Raw genomic sequence first — 20,609 nt, forward strand, 5'->3', positions numbered from 1 at the left:
GCATATGTAAACAGTTGTTACTGTAATAACAGTCAGCAGTGCAAATGAACATTATAGTATTGCAAATAACAAAATGGAGGCAGGTGTGAGGAGGGAGAGGAGAGTCAATCAGTATATAAGGGGAGTGGGATCAATGAGGGTTAGAGTTTAATAAAGAGACAGCTCTGGGGAAAAAACTGTTCTTTAGTCTGCTGGTCCTGGTCCGGAGGCACCTGAAACGCCTGCCGGAAGGCAGGAGAGAAAACAGTCTGTGGGCTGGGTGAGAGGAGTCCTTAAGGATGCTGCGAGCTCGATGCAGACAGCGTTTCCTCTGGATGTGCTCGATGGCAGGTAGTGGAGTCCCAGTGATGCGCTGGGCGGTTTTCACCACCCGCTGCAGTGCCTTGCGCTCTGCAACAGAACAGCTCCCATACCACACTGTAGCACAGTTGGTCAGGATGCTTTCTATTGCACAGCGATAGAAGTTCACCAGGATAGTGGAGGAAAGCTGATTCTTCCTCAGTGTCCTCAGGAAGAAGAGGCGCTGGTGAGCCTTCTTGACCAGGCTGGAGGTGTTGGTTGTCCAGGTCATGTCCGCCGAGATGTGGGTCCCCAGGAACTTGAAACTGGAGACACGCTCAACAGCCATTCCATTGATGTGGATGGTGTCGTGTGTGCCTCTTGACACTTTCCTGAAGTCCACGATGAGCTCCTTCGTTTTGGTGGTGTTGAGGAGCTGGTTATTTTCGGTGCACCATGTGGCCAGGTGCTTGATCTCCTCCCTGTAGGCAGTCTCATCGTTGTTGCTGATGAGACCAATCACCGTAGTGTCGTCCGCAAACTTGACGATGGAATTAGATCCGTACACAGGCTTGCAGTCGGAGGTGAAGAGGGAGTAGAGGAACGGGCTTAGCACACAGCCCTGTGGTACACCAGTGTTGAGAAATAACATTAACACAGAAATAAATGAAACTAAATGATTGTAAATATTTTGGCACACCACGACGAGTGGCGCTATGCATTGTTCTAAAGCCAGGTTTTATTCTGGCATGTTGAATTAGTGTTCGACAAACGCGGCGGCGCGTTCATTTGAATGAAGAGCGCTTCTCGCTCGTTTGAGCGAACACACACTGGAACGTTAGGCCATGTCGCAACGAGTGAATCGTGGCCGAGTGGTTGAACTTACGTCACGATCATTTAGATGACACGGGTTCGAATCCCGAACTAACTTGGACTAGGCTACTGATATTTTTATATTAGCATATTAATGCATTTTATAGTCTATTGTTGATGCAGAGAGATTTGTCTAGTTCTAAAACATAGTTTTTTGCTTATAGCCTATTTACAAAATAAAATCACCATGCATTTCCATTTTACACTAATGAGGAACAAATATTATACAATGACTTTACTTCTGTACCCTATAATAATTCCAATCGTAATTTCAAAAGCAGTTCTGTTAAAAAAAAAATAATAATAATAATAATATATATATATATATATATATATATATATATATATATATATATATATATATATATATATATGACGTTTAAACGACAAACAATAAAATCAGAACCAGTATTCTGTTGCATTCATGGTTTCAGTGGCAGTAATGCATCCACGGCTTTTCAAAATGTCACAAAGCGTTTTGAGATTGTTTTGAATGAAATATTGAAGTTTATAATTAAGTGTTTTGGCACACCATGACGAGTGGCAAACTCTTTGTTTTGTTTTGCAAACTCAGCTAGCCTGTGGGGGGTTTGGAGAAGGCAATAGTTGCTTTATCGTGGGGGTGCAGGACAGAGGTGTTAATGTTCCGTCTTTCATATGGAGAGTGTCGGAGCCAGCCTGATGAGCAGGCAAAGGCAAAATTCTTTTAAGGATTAATCTCAAAATCTCCAAAAGTCCATAGCCTATGTACAGTAGGCCCTATATCTTATTAAATTATATATTGTAGTTTTATTGATTGTATTTAAAGGTTTTCCACACACAATTTTTTAATTTAGCTGCAATTTCTTTGACAATAGAAATTTTAAATGTTGCAAGAATAAGATTCTGTGTTTCTTATTTTGCATCACAAAGGGAATAAACTCTATCGATGCAACCCTGTTTAAATAAATAAACTGTCCCGACACTTTATCCATACCTTGAAATGTGCGATGGGTTTTCAAACTTAATTAATTTTCTTTTTCTTTTACATTTTCATTGTTTATTTTTTAATTGAAAGTAATACTGTATTGAAAGTATTTTTATGATTTGTTCGATCTGTTTTGAAAAATGTCTTCCGTTGCTATGGCCGGGTATCACTGTCAGTCATCTCAATCTCGTGAATGATTCACACACACAAAAAAAATAATTTAGCAGATTAAAGACGAGCTTCATCATCTTCATTTTCTGGTGCAATCGGCTTACAGTCTTCCTTCATCAGATGTGTCGTCTTTGCAGCGGCACAACATGTTGCAAATTTATGTTGTAATGTACAATTGATAATTAAACAAGACGATTGACTTTAATAAACAGATGCATTAAGCATCAAGAACGGAAAAACATAAACACTGTCGGCTACACTGAGATTCGATCTCAGATCGTTAAAAGCTCCGAGAGGCTATTGTTAATGCATTGACCACAGAGCTATCGTCTGAATAGCCTAGGTTAACTACTGTTTGTTCGGGATTTGAACCGATTTGAATTCAGCCACGAATTTGTTTTGTTTTATTTTGTTTTAAATGTATTTTTACATATTTTGCTTTCGGTAATGTTAACCAATTCTGTTGTAGCATAATAGGCCTATATTTTTTTCCTAAAAGTTTGTTTTATTCTCTGCTTTGTTTGTTTGTATTTTTACATATTCAATCAGTCTCATTTTTGTTCAAATAATGAAAAAAGTTATTTTTATTTTTTTTTACAAGATCTTGCGCCATGTTTTTTTTTTTTTCAAATTTTTTTTTTTTTTAAATAAACAGATAGGAAACTTACCTTTTAAAATGCCGCAGTTGCTGCTGTTTTGCCCTGTCACTTGCGCCACCCGGTATAGCCTAGTCATTTCGTGAACGACTTTGAAATTCGACTGGTTTATTTTTGCTGCGGCAGTAATAGGCATTGTGGTTGATTATTTATTAAATAATTCAATTGATAATCATAACAACATGTAAGCCTATTTAATTCTGAATATAACAAAGAATGCTTAAACCGACTAACATCGGTTAGTAACTGCAAGTCCTGAAAATGTTTTAATTTTACGTAAGTAAATGACAAGTAACCTTTTGACATAGCCTTTCTAAATTATAGAAAAACTGGGCACACAATTTTAACGTGTCTACTTTGTTTAAATTTAATGAATTTGAATTCGTTTAACCACAATATTTATCTTGAATTTATCTGTGGCCTCTCAGCTCAGATTACTGCCGCGGCAGATTACGTCATAAAGAGAATAAACTGACACTTTTCAAAGTCTGTGATTACAGCGCCACTCAGCGGTAAAAGGCAGCAAATACACATCCCAATTTTGCCGCCGCAGGAACGGCGGCGGTAAAAGTCTCATTCTGGTTGTCCACCATCTGTATATGTCTCAGGTCTGTGAGGCAAGTAGGCTATACGCTGAGTTTCGGTTCATTTATGAGACAAGCTCCAGTTTCGCTGGCGCCTTCGTGTCGTGATTATCTATTTTCTAATATATTCACTTCTAATTTATTAAATCCAGACAATTGGTTGATGAAACATTGATTAAAATTAAGATACAATTAATACAAAACGAAATTAAATTTAAAGACAGGCTTTGTGCTTTCTGCTTGAGGTCTCTGTGAAAGTTTTATAAAGCAGTCTTTTAGTGCCGCTTTCAGAGCGCTCACGTCCTAACGGAGAACTGTCCAGTCTGTAACATTGTTTTTTTTTTGGTTTTTTTTGTGAAATAAATTTCTAAATAAATGCGACTTATAGTCCAGTGCGACTTAGGCCTATATGTGTTTTTTCTTCTTCATGGCGCATTTTTTGACTGTTGCGATTTATACTCCGGAGCGACTTATTAATAGTAGGCTACACCTGTATGACTTCTCATTTTCCTTTTTGAAGTACTTTTTGAACTCCATTATTGAGCTGAGTTTTGACTGAAAATAGTCTACTGTTGATGACTGTGCAAGACAGATGGATTCAGGGTCAGGCTTGACTGAGCATGCTTCAGACTCGTGGTGTGAGCGGAGCGAAACTGGAGCGGGAAATAGGGCGACGCTCCGTCCTTTTGAAATCTGCGCTCTGTCCAAGATCCGCCCGCTCGCTCCCGCTCCACTCCGCTCACATGCTCTGCTTTATACATGGAACTTGGACAAGGCCAGGGCACACAGGCCACTGTGGCCGTACGATGATTTTTTTTTCACGGGGCATGAAGGCCAAAGTGTAGGGCAACGGCGGCCATGGCCGCGTGGCCGCGGTATAATTCCCACCCTGGGTGCCGTAAAAAACGGTGTTTGGGTGCAGGCGAGCGAGTTGTACAACGCGCTCGTTGGCTGCAAAATACACATCTGCAGTCATATGTTTAGACGCTCATAAAACTCGAGCACCGTCATGCGAGCGGGAGGGTGCGAGAGGCGGGTTCGCTTTCTCTATGTAAGAAAGCTGGCCGCGAGCTCGGAGAAGGAAACAGCATAATTTTATCTGCCGCCCGAGCCGGGATTCGAACACGGGTCTCTGGTGCGAAAGCCTAACATTCCGCCACTGAGCCACAGGGGGAGAACACATAAGCTTTTGGTAGCGCGAGCATATAAGAGAGCGTCATAATGTTTTGTGTCGGCGTTTGTTTGCAGGCGTGTGTGTAATAAAACAGGCTCGTTTACTGCAATATTAATTTCTCCAGCCGCCTGAACTTAAGAGGGGACTGAGAAATGTGTGAGAATTTGAGGTTGGTCCGGCCTCTTGCGGGACTAAAAACACTCTTTCTCTTCCTTTCGCCGGTGAGTGAGGCACGCAGGGTGCTGAACATCGCTCGTGACCGTCCGCTCTGAAATCCCTTGTGAGCGGCGCAGTTTGCGTGGCTCAAACAAAGGAGAGAGAGAGCGGGAGAGGGGTCGTAATAGGCGAATAGCCAGAGAGCGTCGTTATGTCTTGTGACGGCGTTTGTTTGCAGGCGTGCATGTATTGCAACAGGCTCGTTTACTGCAATATTGATATTTCCAGTCGCCTGAACTTAGGAGGGGACTGAGAAATGGGGGATGGTCCGGCCTCAGCGGGACTCTCTTCCTAAACACTCTCTTCCTTCCTTTCGCCGGTGAGTGACGCACGCGAACGGGGCGGGGTAGCTTTCTTATAACGTAAAGAAAAACTAGCCTGGTGTCCGTCCGCTTCTGACATCCCTTGTGAGCGGTGCAGTTTGCGCGGCTCGAACAGAGGGAGTGCGAGGAAGCTAGCCCGTGACCGTCCGCTTCTAACATCCCTTGTGAACGGCGCAGTTGCGCGGCACAAGCAAAGGGAGAGAGAGCGGGAAGAGGGGTGAGTAGCCAGAGAGCGTCATCATGTTTACCAGAGAGCGTCATGTTTGCGTCGGCGTTTGTTTGCAGGCGTGCGTGTAACAGGCTCGTTTACTGCAATATAGATATTTCCAGTCGCCTGAACTTCAGAGGGGACTGAGAAATGTGTGAGAAAAAGGAGGTTGAGTCCAGCCTCAGTGGGACTAAAACACTCGTTTACTTTCGCCGGTGAGTGACGCGCGCGAACGGGGCGGGGTAGCTTTCTTATAACGTAAAGAAAAACTAGCCTCGTGACCGTCCGCTTCTGACATCCCTTGTGGGCGGCGCAGTTTGCGCGGCTCGAACAGAGGGAGTGCGAGGAAGCTAGCCCGTGACCGTCCACTTCTAACATCCCTTGTGAGCGGCGGGGTTTGCGCGGCTCGAACAGAGGGAGAGAGCGCGAGGAAGCTAGCCCTGTGACCATCCGCTCTGACGTCCCTTGTGAACGGCGCAGTTGCGCGGCTCGAACAGAGGGAGAGAGAGCGGGAGTGGTGCGAGGCATTTGAAACAACGCCTTGTTGGAAATTTCTCTTTTAGAAGAAGTTCGCAGCGGCGAACACACACAGCAGACAAAGGATATGACGCCGGATAGCGTAGCAGGCACGGATGGCTGAAGGCGGCGAAGACGACCGGCTTCCTCAGACGCTTTCCTCGGCCTGCTGGTCGCTTGCTTCAACGGCGGCGGCTTCTCTCAGAGTCCAGCGATGCGAAGAGCTTCGCTGAAGAGACGAAAATCAGTGAACCAGCCTCCGAGCCTTCCTTTTATACGCTTAACCACGCCCCTTCTGGCGGGCTGTGACGCGTGAGGGCGCCAAGCGCCCCCCATTGGGCGTGACGTCACGCCAGGCTCAGTGGTAGGCTGCTGCAGTTGCCGCAGGGCAGCCAATGAGCACGCTAGATAGCCTGCTCTAGGTCTGCCTGCTGCTGCACTGCGTTGACAAGATTATAAAAATTAAGGATAATTTTTTGGCTTCATATCTCGAGAAAAGATGACTTTACCCGTAGCGTAAGCAACTTACGCAATACGAGAGAACATCTCGTAAGAGAACAATGCATCATATTGTAAAAGAACATAATTTTGTAGTGTTGCTGTCCTGTGAAAAAAAGTATTGGGCGCATCTGAAGCGCTTGGACCGGTCTAGCCTACGGAGGAATTATTCTTGTCGCCTGGCAACTGTGACAGCTGCTGATGATGAGCGGGAGTAACGTTTGCACTGGACTTTTTTATATTCAAACAGGGTTGAAAACCTGTATGTTCACCATGGTCCATTTGTGTACATAATAAAAAGAATACACTAGCCTACAAAATCGCATCAAGGTAAGATGTAAGTGAACATTTGAACCTTTGAAGAAAAAAAAAAAAAAAAATATATATATATATATATATATAATAATAATATATATATATATATATATATATATATATATATATATACAGGCGCTGGTCATAAAATTAGAATATCATCAAAAAGTTTATTTATTTCAAGAATTCAACTTAACAGGTGAAACTAATATATTATATAGACTCATTACATGCAAAGTGAGATATTTCAAGCCTTTATTGGTTATTATTTTGATGATTATGGCTTACAGCTTATGAAACCCACAAAATCAAAATCCCAGAAAATTAGAATATTACATCACACAGTAATTACACAGTAATACCATGGTCATTGAACCAGGTTTTGGTTCTTTTGGCAGTGTGGGCAGGTGCAAATCCTGCTGGAAAATGAAGGAAGCATGAAGTACTCTGAAAATGTCCTGGTAGACGGCTGCGTTGACTCTGGATTTAATAAAGCACAGTGGACCAAAGTCCTCTTTTCTGATGAGAGCAAATTTTGCATCTCATTTGGAAACCAAGGTCCCAGAGTCTGGAGGAAGAATGGAGAGGCACACAATCCAAGATGCTTGAAGTCCAGTGTGAAGTTTCCACAGTATGTGTTGGTTTGGGGAGCCATGTCATCGGCTGGTGTTGGTCCACTGTGCTGTCCACTCAACGCCGCCGTCTACCAGGACATTTTCAGAGCACTTCATGCTTCCTTCAGCAGACAAGCTTTATGGAGATGCTGACTTTTTTTCCAGCAGGATTTGCACCTGCCCACACTGCCAAAAGAACCAAAACCTGGTTCAATGACCATGGTATTACTGTGTAATTACTGTGTGATTTCATGTAATATTCAACTTTTCTGGGATTTTGATTTCGTGGGTTTCATAAGCTGTAAGCCATAATCATCAAAATTATAACAAATAAAGGCTTGAAATATCTCACTTTGCATGTAATGAGTCTATATAATATATTAGTTTCACCTGTTAAGTTGAATTCTTGAAATAAATCAACTTTTTGATGATATTCTAATTTTATGACCAGCACCTGTATATATATATATATCTTTTCATATATCATTACATTATTTACGTAAGTTAACACCCAATACTTGAACAGTTTAAAGTGTAATCCGCCAATTGACCCTTCGCAAAGACACGCCCCCTTTAGTTACTGTCGCTATGTCCGACAAGCTACACTGCTCTCACGCCACACCATGTTCTCACGCAGTGAAAAATACATCGTGGAGCAGAGAGGAGACTGACAACACGCTGACAGACAGGACAGACCAGGTTACTTTTCGGTTACTTTTGATATTAAACATATTAAACAAAGTCTCACCTTTCAAATTTGGTCATTTTTTAAAAGAAATTTAAACGATACATACCGTTTTGTGGCTCTTAAATGTGTCTGACAGATCGCTGTAGAGCATCAGTTAAAGCTGCTCGTGAACCGATCATCTCTTCCTTCTAGTTCATTTATAGCATCAAATAAACATGAATGAACATAAGAAGGAATGTTGTTTTAAACCGCGGAAAGGCGTCAGTACATTCCGTTTTTCAAGTTCAAATCCTCCCATGTTAATCTGCTATCTCTCCTGACTGCTTTGTCGGACAAAATGGCGAATGGCGGATTATGATTGGTTAGATCGCCTGTCAATCAAGCTCCCTGCGAAGGGTCAATTCAGGATGCAGCCTCTGAATTGGGACAGCAAATCAGCTTAATTTAGCTGGCCATGGTCTTGGCTAAGCCAAAAATACATGACCCGGCAGCGCCAGGGCTGAAACATCCTCACCATGTCCTCCAGTAAAATGTAAAACATAAAAATGACAATAGCCAATTCTGGCTCCATAGCTGTTTACTCAATTATATCAAATTAATTATCAGGACGGCAGCTGTCCTCTCGCACCGTTGCTTGGCACCAGGAGCGGTAATTGGGAACACCTGGCTGTGCAATTAGGAAATCCTACGAAGGCTACATGGTGCGTCCTTCGAAGGACACATAGGCTGCATCCTTCGAAGGATGCAGCCTTCAAATTGGGACACAGCTTATATATATTGGTACACTATTATTACAAAAATGTATGCAGAGTTCACGCTAAATTGCTCCCAAACGTAATTTTGTTGCCTGTCATAATAGTAGAATAAGTACTCTTTAGCTCTAAACTAAAGGGGTAAAAACCAGAGAAAATGTAATTATTTATACTGTAACTTTACAGTATCAATAATTTCATTTTCCTGGTTTTTACCCCTTTAGTTCCCCAAACTTTAAGCTTTGTTCCCTTATACTTACACGTACGTACTTTATAGGTACACTATAATTACCAAAGGTTATGCTGTAAATTTGTTTTACTTAGGCAGTACTTTGCAGTTGAGGTCTTCAAGGGTCCACTTGGATCCGAAATCCTGAAGTCCGACCCGACCCGGTTCGGGTCCAAAACTTCGACAAGTGCCTTGGACACGGGTCAGATTCTATATTAGTGGCCTCGGGTTCCGGGTAATTTAAAATAAATGTGCACCGACTGGACCTGTGAAGACCCGAATTCTTTATAACTATATTGGGCATTTAACAAAATTTTATTATTTAAAACATTATTATATGACAACATTATTATCTCACTTTTTCTAAGTTCTTTCTGAATCTGCGCTTCTACATGCAATGGACTCTACTCACGATTGCTTCTGCATTTTGACTGAGTTGCTCCACATTTTTTCCTATTGTTTCAACAGGCGCTTTCAGCATGGATTTTAGAATAACTGCTGGCAAGATCTTCCACTGATTACGGTGAGCGATGTCAATAGAAGTGGCATCTCTCACACCCTCTAGTAAGAAGGAGAAAGGCTTTACATCGGATGTTTCAAGCTATGTCAACAAATTCTCAAGCTAACAAGCTACCTAGCTTCGTTTGTGACAGTTCATACTCTAGTTTTCTGTTTAACCTTATTATATCTTCTGTTTTAATAGTTTCACTAATGTTATTATGTATTATACTACTGTAGTATTATAGTCATCTAATTTAGTTTTTATCACGCTATCATTTTTATTTATTTTTCCACTGGTCCCAATTAAAAGCCAAACTCAGAAATAACTTGTATTCATCGGTCCGGCAATAATATTAAGTAATAATAAATAAGTAAATAAATAAATAAATAAATAAAAGTAATGGAGCAGCAGCCAAATCAGTCAGCAGGACACAATGATTTTTCCTGACTGAATGCGGGGCTGCAGGCTGTGGACACGTCAATGCCATGTCAGAAATAAAATGCCGTCGGACTCTGCCTAATTTTATCGGGTCTGTTTCGGGTCGGGTTTTTCTTCAATTCACTTATTTCAAATATAAAAAAGTACTTAGTGCACCTTCAAGGCAGGTAAACAAGTGAAGTTGACCTCTCCTAACCTGCGCAAACTGGCAAAGTCCTGTTTTTTATAATAATCGAGTAGTAGCATAGTCCTCTCTCTGCATCTGCGTCCATCCACCTCAAAGTTCTCGTCCTGAAGGGTAGCAGTAATAATTTCACCCACCCTTGCCCAGATCCGGCCTGACTCTTTAGAAGTGAAGGGGTTCTGTGCTATCACCTCACGTAGGAGCAGGATGTCATGACGTGCTGAAAATCGCACCTGACGTTTACGGGGATTAGAAGAAGGTCCTGCAAGAGAGAAACCTGCATATGGACAGAAAGATGCATATCTGTGAATATTCTTCCATATACTGTATCAGCATTAATATACCTTAGTAACACTGTTATTAAAGTGAGGATACAATTATAGTCCGTACACGTTTTTTTTCTCTTATGGTGTGCTCAAGTCATGTAGAAAACATCGCATTTACCAGTTGAATGCACATAAATGCCGTCAGTCAAGTACGAGTGGTAAGCTAGGGATTTTTGCTGCCTTCACGTCGGAATACTTGTAAATACGAGTTTCCAGATTTCAACGCCCTCTCTTGTCATATTTACCACTGGGAAGCTCGGTGATAATTTTGATACCCAAGTTCCCGAGTTGGGCATGCCATAAACATTAAACATGACGGAGGGGAGAACGATTGCTGCTGTGACTGGTATTCTTTATTAGTTATTTCACAACAGCTACATCGCCTTATCTTGTAATTAAAGTAATGCATATTTACATATACAGTAGGTAGTCAACCAGAATGCCTATTTTTGCCGTGGTGACTTTGGTGACCTATTACGGCAGCTAGCTTGGCGGTTGCAATTGCCGCATTTTGAAACGTAAGTGGGGCTAATGTCAATTAACAGTAAGGATGAACTACTACAACTATATGGTAATTTCCAAATAAGCCTACAACAAACATGGAAAATAAAAAAAGAGCTATTGACATTTGCTGTAGCCTACAATAATGAAACAACCTAATATTTGGTGTAGTTGAAACTGCATGTTATAGTAATAGGCCAATTTTATTATTAAATAAAGAAAGAAAATTTGGTTAATGTTGTTTAAACAAACGATACAAACATAGACTATTATTTGAACGAACAGTGAACTATTATATCTCTGTTTGTAGGCTATCTGTTTATAAAAAAAAATAAAATAAAAAAAAACACACAGCACAATGTATTGTAAAAAAAAAATAAAAATATATATATATATATATAAACAAACAAAACAGAATAAAACAACTTTTAGAACAAAAAATAAATTAAATAGCCTATGCCTATAGGCTACAACAGAATTGGTTAAATTTAACGAAAGCAAAAATGTATATGTAATAGTAAATTTTAAACCGAATAGAACAAACTTTTAGCACAGAAAATAGAATCAAAAGTTAAAAATAGAGACGACAACAATATAGCTGAGGCCTATATTTTATATTAAATATTCAATTTTAGGCCTATATTAAGCCTATTCCTCGGGGGAGCAGCGCAATAACAAACAAACAAACAAAAAATACACCAAAATACCATCATATCTCGCAGTCAGTGAAAATAAATTAAGTGCAATTAAACTATTCTATTGAGGAATGAGACGAATGAAGAGCGATTATCTCTCCACTTCTGGGCTCTCTAGTAAATTCGGGGTTGAGTGGTAGAACTTAGATTTCAATGAAATGCAATTAAATGAAAATTCTTTTCATTTTTTTGTTTGTTGTCTGTATTGTCTTATGCAGTGACCTGTATATTGCTTGTGAGGTGACCTTGGGTGTTATGATAAGGCGCCATTAAATAAAATGCATTATTATTATTATTATTATTAGGGCCCAAGCCCTGAAAGGGCGAAGGCCCTATTGTTTTCGTTAGGATTATTATTATTAGGGCCCAAGCCCTGAAAGGGCGCAGAGCCCTATTGTTCTTCTAAGGATTATTTATTAGGGCCCAAGCCCTGAAAGGGCGAAGGCCCTATTGTTTCCGGTAGGATTATTTATTATTAGGGCCCAAGCCCTGAAAGGGCGAAGGCCCTATTGTTTTCGTTAGGATTATTATTATTAGGGCCCAAGCCCTGAAAGGGCGAAGGCCCTATTGTTTTCGGTAGGATTATTGTTTATTATTAGGGCCCAAGCCCTGAAAGGGCGAAGGCCCTATTGTTTCCGGTAGGATTATTTATTATTATTATTATTATTATTAGGGCCCAAGCCCTGAAAGGGCGAAGGCCCTATTGTTTTCGGTAGGATTATTATTAGGGCCCAAGCCCAAAGGGCGAAGGCCCTATTGTTTTCGTTAGGATTATTAGGGCCCAAGCCCTGAAAGGGCGAAGGCCCTATTGTTTTCGGTAGGATTATTATTATTAGGGCCCAAGCCCAAAGGGCGAAGGCCCTATTGTTTTCGTTAGGATTATTAGGGCCCAAGCCCTGAAAGGGCGAAGGCCCTATTGTTTTCGTTAGGATTATTGTTTATTAGGGCCCAAGCCCTGAAAGGGCGAAGGCCCTATTGTTTTCGTTAGGATTATTATTAGGGCCCAAGCCCTGAAAGGGCGAAGAGCCCTATTGTTTTCGGTAGGATTATTAGGGCCCAAGCCCAAAGGGCGAAGGCCCTATTGTTTTCGTTAGGATTATTAGGGCCCAAGCCCTGAAAGGGCGAATGCCCTATTGTTTTCGGTAGGATTATTAGGGCCCAAGCCCTGAAAGGGCGAAGGCCCTATTGTTTCCGGTAGGATTATTAGGGCCCAAGCCCTGAAAGGGCGAAGGCCCTATTGTTTTCGGTAGGATTATTAGGGCCCAAGCCCTGAAAGGGCGAAGGCCCTATTGTTTCCGGTAGGATTATTAGGGCCCAAGCCCTGAAAGGGCGAAGGCCCTATTGTTTCCGGTAGGATTATTAGGGCCCAAGCCCTGAAAGGGCGAAGGCCCTATTGTTTTCGTTAGGATTATTATTATTATTAGGGCCCAAGCCCTGAAGGGGCGAAGGCCCTATTGTTTTCGTTAGGATTATTATTAGGGCCCAAGCCCTGAAGGGGCGAAGGCCCTATTGTTTTCGTTAGGATTATTATTATTATTAGGGCCCAAGCCCTGAAAGGGCGAAGGCCCTATTGTTTTCGGTAGGATTATTAGGGCCCAAGCCCTGAAAGGGCGAAGGCCCTATTGTTTTCGTTAGGATTATTATTATTAGGGCCCAAGCCCTGAAGGGGCGAAGGCCCTATTGTTTTCGTTAGGATTATTATTATTATTATTATTGTTCTTCAAGGGTTCGGGGGCTTTTGGGGCCTTTAACGTGCTCAAAAACTCATGAAACTTTGCACGCAGGTCAGAACCCGCGGCCATTAGGGCCGGGCTGAAGCTGGTACCCGGGCGTGGCAGGGGGGCTCAACAGCGCCCCCTAGAACACAATCTTAAATCTTGGACACATACAAGAACGTATTAGTATGAAACTCGGTACACATATAGATCTCATCGGGCCGAACAACTTTCGCACTCTAAGTTATTAGCTCTGCCCAACAGGAAGTCAGCTATTATGGGTTGTTTGAAAAACGCATGCTGTGGAATTTAATGTACTCCTCCTAGGGAATTGATCCGATCCACACCAAACTCGGTCAGCATGAAGTCAAGACATTGAGGATGCTAAATTGCGGACGGATTTTTGATATCTCGAACGGTTTGGCCGTGGCGATGAAACGAATTTATAGCGAGAAAAGATAAACAGGAAGTGTGTTATAACTTCTGCATACATTAACTGATCTTGATAAAACTTCAGCAGTGTGTTCGTGGTCAGAGGCCGATCACATTGATGTGACTATTGTGAGTCAAAGTTATAGCGCCACCAACTGGCAGCAGGAAGTGTGTCACTTTCAAAATGCTTTGAAATCACCCTCTTATTTTTACCCGATTTGCTTCAAACTTTATGTGTATAATGTAGACACACGGCAGATGTAGACCTGTGAAAGGTTTATTGATATCTTAAATACTGTTGCCGTGGCAACGCATCAAACTTTAATATTCTTTTCAGATGCTTTTGAAACTCTTAACATACTTGAAATTGGATGAAACTCGACAGACACATCACATTTATTAGCCGGTAGACATGTGCAAAGTTTCAGAAACGGGCGTGGTGAGGGGCTCAGTAGCGCCACCTTTAGTCATAAATGGGGCGGTTAGTTTTATCAACAGCAACAAAACTTGGTATGTGTATTGTTCTCATCAAGACGGACAACTTTCTAATTGACATTAACCATCTCCGACCAACAGGAAGAGAGATATTTTGGTTTGAATGTGGATTTTCTGAAGAATTTTCTCTCCCTCTCTCTGTGTCTCTGTGTGTGTGAGGGGAGGGGGGGATTTGACTCTTGCTTTTATATTGTTAATCAAGGTTTCAGGGGCTTTTGGGGTCCTTAACGTGCTCAAAAACTCTTGAAACTTTGCACACAGGTCAAAACCCACGGCCATCAGGGCCGGGCTGAAGCTGGTACCCGGGCGTGGCTGGGGGGCTCAACAGCGCCCCCTTGAACGGGGTTCTAAAACTTGATCCATATATCAAACACGCTCGCATGAATTAATATGAAACTCGGTACACATATAGATCTCATCGGGCCGAACAACTTTACCCCGGTCAAGTTTTACGCCAGCCCAACAGGAAGTCGGCTATTATGGGTTGTTTGGAAAACGCTTGCTGTGGAATGTGAAATACTCCTCCTAGAAAATTCACCGTGTCCCCTTCAAACTCGGTGTGCATGTAGTCAAGACTTTGAGGATGCTAAATTGCGGACGGATTTTTGATATCTCGAACGGTTTGGCTGTGGCGAGGAATCGAATTGATGGCGAGAAAAGAGAAACACGGAAGTGGAATAACTTCTGCATACATTAACTGATCTTGATGAAACTTCAGCAGTGTGTTCGTGGTAAGAGGCCGATCAGATGGATGTAGCTATTGTGAGTCAAAGTTATAGCGCCACCAACTGGCAGCAGGAAGTGTGTCACTTTCAACATGCTTTAGACAAAAGTGGGGGGGTTAGTTTTAACTACAGTAAAGAAAAAATAGTTTTTATATTGTTCTCATCAAGCCGGACAACTTTCTAGTTTACATTCAATAGCTCTGGCCATCAGGAAGTCAGATATTTTGGTCTGAATGTGATTTTTTTTGCAAAATCAGCCTCTGAATTTTTAGCCACTCCTCTTAAACTATTTATTTTATTCGTACCAAACTTTTTCAACATGATGAAACTACATTAAATATGCTAAGTTGTGAATGGATAATAAATATCTCAAACGGTTTTGCTATGGCGAGGGATTAATGTCCAAAAAGGAAACACTAAAAATCTTCTAAAAATGTAATTATATACCATTTATTTCTATATAAAAGTATACAAATATCACAACTAAACCCATTTTATTCTGTTTTTGCAATTCAAGAAGAATGAAAAAGTTAAAAACAGGCTATTTAGTGCTATTTGGTTCAACAAAAAAGCAAACATAGGGCTATACTGCCCTCTTGTGTCCAAAAGGACATCAAAATAGTATATAAAACTTTTTACCAGGTAGGCCAATATTGTATTTAAATATACATTTATTAGGTATGTGTCTGAGGATATTTTCCCACCGGTTAATCGACGTGTGACACGAGTGGGTGCTTTTAAATCGCTAATATAAAAGTGAAAGTAAAAAAACGGACGTCCGCACGGACATTGATAATGGTGCACGTTGGAAAGAATGATACTTTTAAACATAACACTAAACCGCCATTAGGTGTCGCCAGGCGACCATCTTAATGAGCGAGTCATTGATTCATTCGTTCAAATGATTCGTTCCAATGACTGAGTCATTCATGATTGAGACAGATGTTTATGGATTGACCATTGAATCTTTGAGTCAAGTGATTCGTTTCAAAATGCTGAATCATTCAGTAATGAGAAAACAAGTTGCTGTGATCTTTGTTTAACTATTTTTGCTGCTGAAACAGAACAAAAACAGTCAATATTGCATCTAAAATGTAAGTGACTTAATTGTAACTGTTTATTAACCTGTTGTATGAAATCAATGTCACAGTTTCAATCGTGATTGTATTCAGGAAATAGTTGCCTACTCGTCAAGTGAGGTTGCTTAACTCTATCATATGTTATAAAATATATAAAAACTCCATATTTGTCATTTTTATAGTCAGTATGTTGTTAACTGGGTTGCTTTTTTGTGTGCTGCGCTCATTTGTTTACAATTCTCCTGGAAAAGCAGCATGAGCCTCAGCAGTGCAACCCTGTTACCATTGATCAGTAATACATTTATTATTAACTGATGATTGCAACTTAAAATGAATGTAATGAAATTAGAATAATCTCTCGTTTTAGTGATTCCCAAGTTATTTTTTTGTTATTGACGTTCTAATCAGGCTATACTCTGGTCGGGCAAGTAAAATTCTCTTTCAGGCAGGCCTATTGTATTTATATATAAATATATTAGGGATGTGACTGTGATAACATTTTCCCACCGGTTAATCGACGTGTGACACCACTGAGCGCTTTTAAATCGCTAACTATAGTATACTATATACTAGTAAAATACAGACGTCCGCACAGACATTGATAATGGTGCGGAGTAGAGCGAGCATTTTCAATTTATTCCTATGGATGTAGGAATTAACTAAAACATTTTATTTATGTTTTTGTGTCCACTGTTCAACCGCAACCGCGTCACACACACACACACATTCCAGAATTGCAATCTTGACATCACAGCCTGTTCATTATAGCCCTAATACAATATAATAATAAAAATAGTCAACCTAACATAAACGAATTACACTGCTCTGTTTAAATAGTCAGTAGTACAATCTGTACCATTCACAGTAAGCAGAGCTCCACTGTGATGTTTCCAAGAACATTTTTGCGCGTGTGAAGAGGATGATTTTTTCCATCGATATTGGAACACGAGTGAAGTACAAAGCCTATAATAAAGAATAGTTTAGCATCCAAATACATCGCAAATATTGAAACATTTTGATTCTAATGAGAGGGTTACGTGAGACCAACACTGCTTACTTTCGTTTTTATTTTTACATTAAATTTAAAGGATTTGTTGTGGAATATTTTGGGTGTATCATAAAATCAGAATAAGGTAAGACAAGTAAAATTTTCTGTCTTATATTTATATATATATATATATATATATATATATATATATATATATATATATATAAGTATATATATATATATATATGTGTGTGTGTGTGTGTGTGTGTATATATATATATATATATATAAATATAGCTGCGAGCAGCGATGGAGGGCCAAAGCCGGTGGCACCGCCATCCCCGGTGCCTTTAGGTAACTAAAGGCACCGGGGTGGCGGTGCCACCGGCTTGGGCCCGCAATCGCTGCTCGCAGCTATATTTATTATTATTATTATTATTGTTCTTCAAGGGTTCGGGGGCTTTTGGGGCCTTTAACGTGCTCAAAAACTCATGAAACTTTGCACGCATGTCAGAACCCGCGGCCATTAGGGCCGCGCTGAAGCTGGTACCCGGGCGTGGCAGGGGGGCTCAACAGCGCCCCCTGGTACGGAATCCGAACACTTGTCCATAAATCAAACACACTTGCATGTAATAATATGAAACTCGGAACACATATAGATCTCATCGGGCCGAACAACTTTCGTGCTCTAAGTTTTACGCCAGCCCAACAGGAAGTTGGCTATTATGGGATGTTTGGAAACGCATGCTGTGGAATTTAATGTACTCCTCCTAGGGAATTCATCCAATCGCCTCCAAACTCAGTCAGCATGAAGTCAAGACATTGAGGATGCTAAATTGCGGACGGATTTTTGATATCTCGAACGGTTTGGCCGTGGCGAGGACACGAATTTATGGCGAATAATGGAAACAGGAAGTGTGTTATAACTTCTGCATACATTAACTGATCTTGATGAAACTTCAGCAGTGTGTTCGTTGTAAGAGGCCGATCACATGGATGTGACTACTGTGAGTCTAAGTTAAAGCGCCACCAACTGGCAGCAGTAAGTGTGTCCCTTTCAAAATGCTTTAAAATCACCCTCTTATTTTTACCCAATTTGCTTCAAACTTTATGTGTATAATGTAAACACACGGCAGATGTAGACCTGTGAAAGGATTTTTGATATCTTTAATAATGTTGCCATGGCAACGCTTCAAACTTTAATATTCTTTTTTGATGCTTTTGAGACTCTTAACATACTTGAAATTGCATGAAACTCGACAGACACATCACATTTATTAGCCAGTAGACATGTGCAAAGTTTCAGAAACGGGCGTGGTGAGGGGCTCAGTAGCGCCACCTTTAGTCATAAGTGGGGGGGGTTAGTTTTATCAACAGCAACAAAACTTGGTATGTGTATTGTTCTCATCAAGACGGACAACTTTCTAATTGACATTAACTACCTCCAACCAACAGGAAGAGAGATATTTTGGTTTGAATGTGGATTTTCTGAAGAATTTTCTCTCCCTCTCTCTGTGTCTCTGTGTGTGAGAGGGGAGGGGGGAATTTGACTATTGCTTTTATATTGTTAATCAAGGTTTCAGGGGCTTTTGGGGTCCTTAACGTGCTCAAAAACTCTTGAAACTTTGCACACAAGTCAGAACCCCCTGCCATCAGGGACAGGCTGAAGCTGGTACCCGGGCGTGGCAGGGGGGCTCAACAGCGCCCCCTTGAACGGGGTCCCAAAACTTGGTCCATAGATCAAACACGCTTGCATGAATTAATATGAAACTCGGTACACATATAGATCTCATCGAGCCGAACAACTTTCCCCCGGTCAAGTTTTACGCCAGCCCAACAGGAAGTCGGCTATTATTGGTTGTTTGGAAAACGCTTCCTGTGGAATGCGAAGTACTCCTCCTAGAAAATTCACCGTGTCCCCTCCAAACTCGGTGTGCATGTAGTCAAGACTTTGAGGATGCTAAATTGCGGACGGATTTTTGATATCTCGAACGGTTTGGCTGTGGCGAGGAATCGAATTTATGGCGAGAAAAGAGAAACACGGAAGTGGAATAACTTCTGCATACATTAACTGATCTTGATGAAACTTCAGCAGTGTGTTCGTGGTAAGAGGCCGATCAGATGGATGTAGCTATTGTGAGTCAAAGTTATAGCGCCACCAACTGGCAGCAGGAAGTGTGTCACTTTCAACATGCTTTAGACAAAAGTGGGGGGGTTAGTTTTAACTACAGTAAAGAAAAAATAGTTTTTATATTGTTCTCATCAAGCCGGACAACTTTCTAATTTATATTCAATAGCTCTGGCCATCAGGAAGTCAGATATTTTGGTCTGAATGTGAATTTTTTTGCAAAATCAGCCTCTGAATTTTTAGCCACTCCTCTTAAACTATTTATTTTATTCGTACCAAACTTTTTCAACATGATGAAACTACATTAAATATGCTAAGTTGTGAATCGATAATAAATATCTCAAACGGTTTTGCTATGGCGAGGGATTAATGTCCAAAAAGGAAACACTAAAAATCTTCTAAAAATGTAATTATATACCATTTATTTCTATATAAAAGTATACAAATATCACAACTAAACCCATTTTATTCTGTTTTTGCAATTCAAGAAGAATGAAAAAGTTAAAAACAGGCTATTTAGTGCTATTTGGTTCAACAAAAAAGCAAACATAGGGCTATACTGCCCTCTTGTGTCCAAAAGGACATCAAAATAGTATATAAAACTTTTTACCAGGTAGGCCAATATTGTATTTAAATATACATTTATTAGGTATGTGTCTGAGGATATTTTCCCACCGGTTAATCGACGTGTGACACGAGTGGGTGCTTTTAAATCGCTAATATAATAGTGAAAGAAAAATAATGATAATGTTGCACACACAAATCACACACATGTGGGAAAGAATGATGCTTTTAAACAACACTAAACCGCCATTAGGTGTCGCCAGGCATCCATCTTAATAAGCGAGTCATTGATTCATTCGTTCAAACGATTCGTTCGAATGAGTCGATCATGATTAAGACAGATGTTTATGGATTGATCATTCAATCTTTGAGTTAACCGATTCGTTAAAAATGCTGAATCGTTCAGTTATGAGAAAACACGTGATGCATGATGGTTCTGCCGTGATCTTTGTTTAACTATTTTCGCTGCTGAAACAGAACAAAAACAGTCAACATTGCATCTAAAATGTAAGTGACTTAATTGTAACTGTTTATTAACCTGTTGTATGAAATCTAGGGGTGGGAGAAAAAATTGATTCTTAGATGCATCGCGATGCGGACGTGGACGATTCTGAATCGATTCACAAATGTCAAAAAATCGATTCTCTAAAAAAATATTTTTCTAATAACGTAATATTGACGGAAGGCAAAAGGCGGAACTCTAAGCGGATGTGCGTGCAGTCTGTGGCGCGCACATAACAGAGAAGTTTCTTCTGCTCACCAAGGCTGCATTTA

At 40.7% G+C, this 20,609-nt stretch overlaps 1 protein-coding gene across 1 annotated transcript in view; it reads right to left on the minus strand.

Annotated features, from left to right (window-relative positions):
- The window catches only part of LOC311301297 (uncharacterized protein), a 181,814-nt gene that overhangs the window by 18,057 nt on the left and 143,148 nt on the right, over positions 1-20,609 (minus strand). The window contains exon 2 of the mRNA XM_084426266.1: positions 10,200-10,464. Within this exon, the coding sequence (XP_084282392.1) occupies positions 10,200-10,464 (265 nt within the window). The remainder of the gene's footprint in view (positions 1-10,199; positions 10,465-20,609) is intronic.

The sequence above is a fragment of the Rutilus rutilus genome, assembly GCF_951802725.1.
Source record: "Rutilus rutilus genome assembly, chromosome: 12".
In the NCBI taxonomy this organism is placed as follows: domain Eukaryota; kingdom Metazoa; phylum Chordata; class Actinopteri; order Cypriniformes; family Leuciscidae; genus Rutilus; species Rutilus rutilus.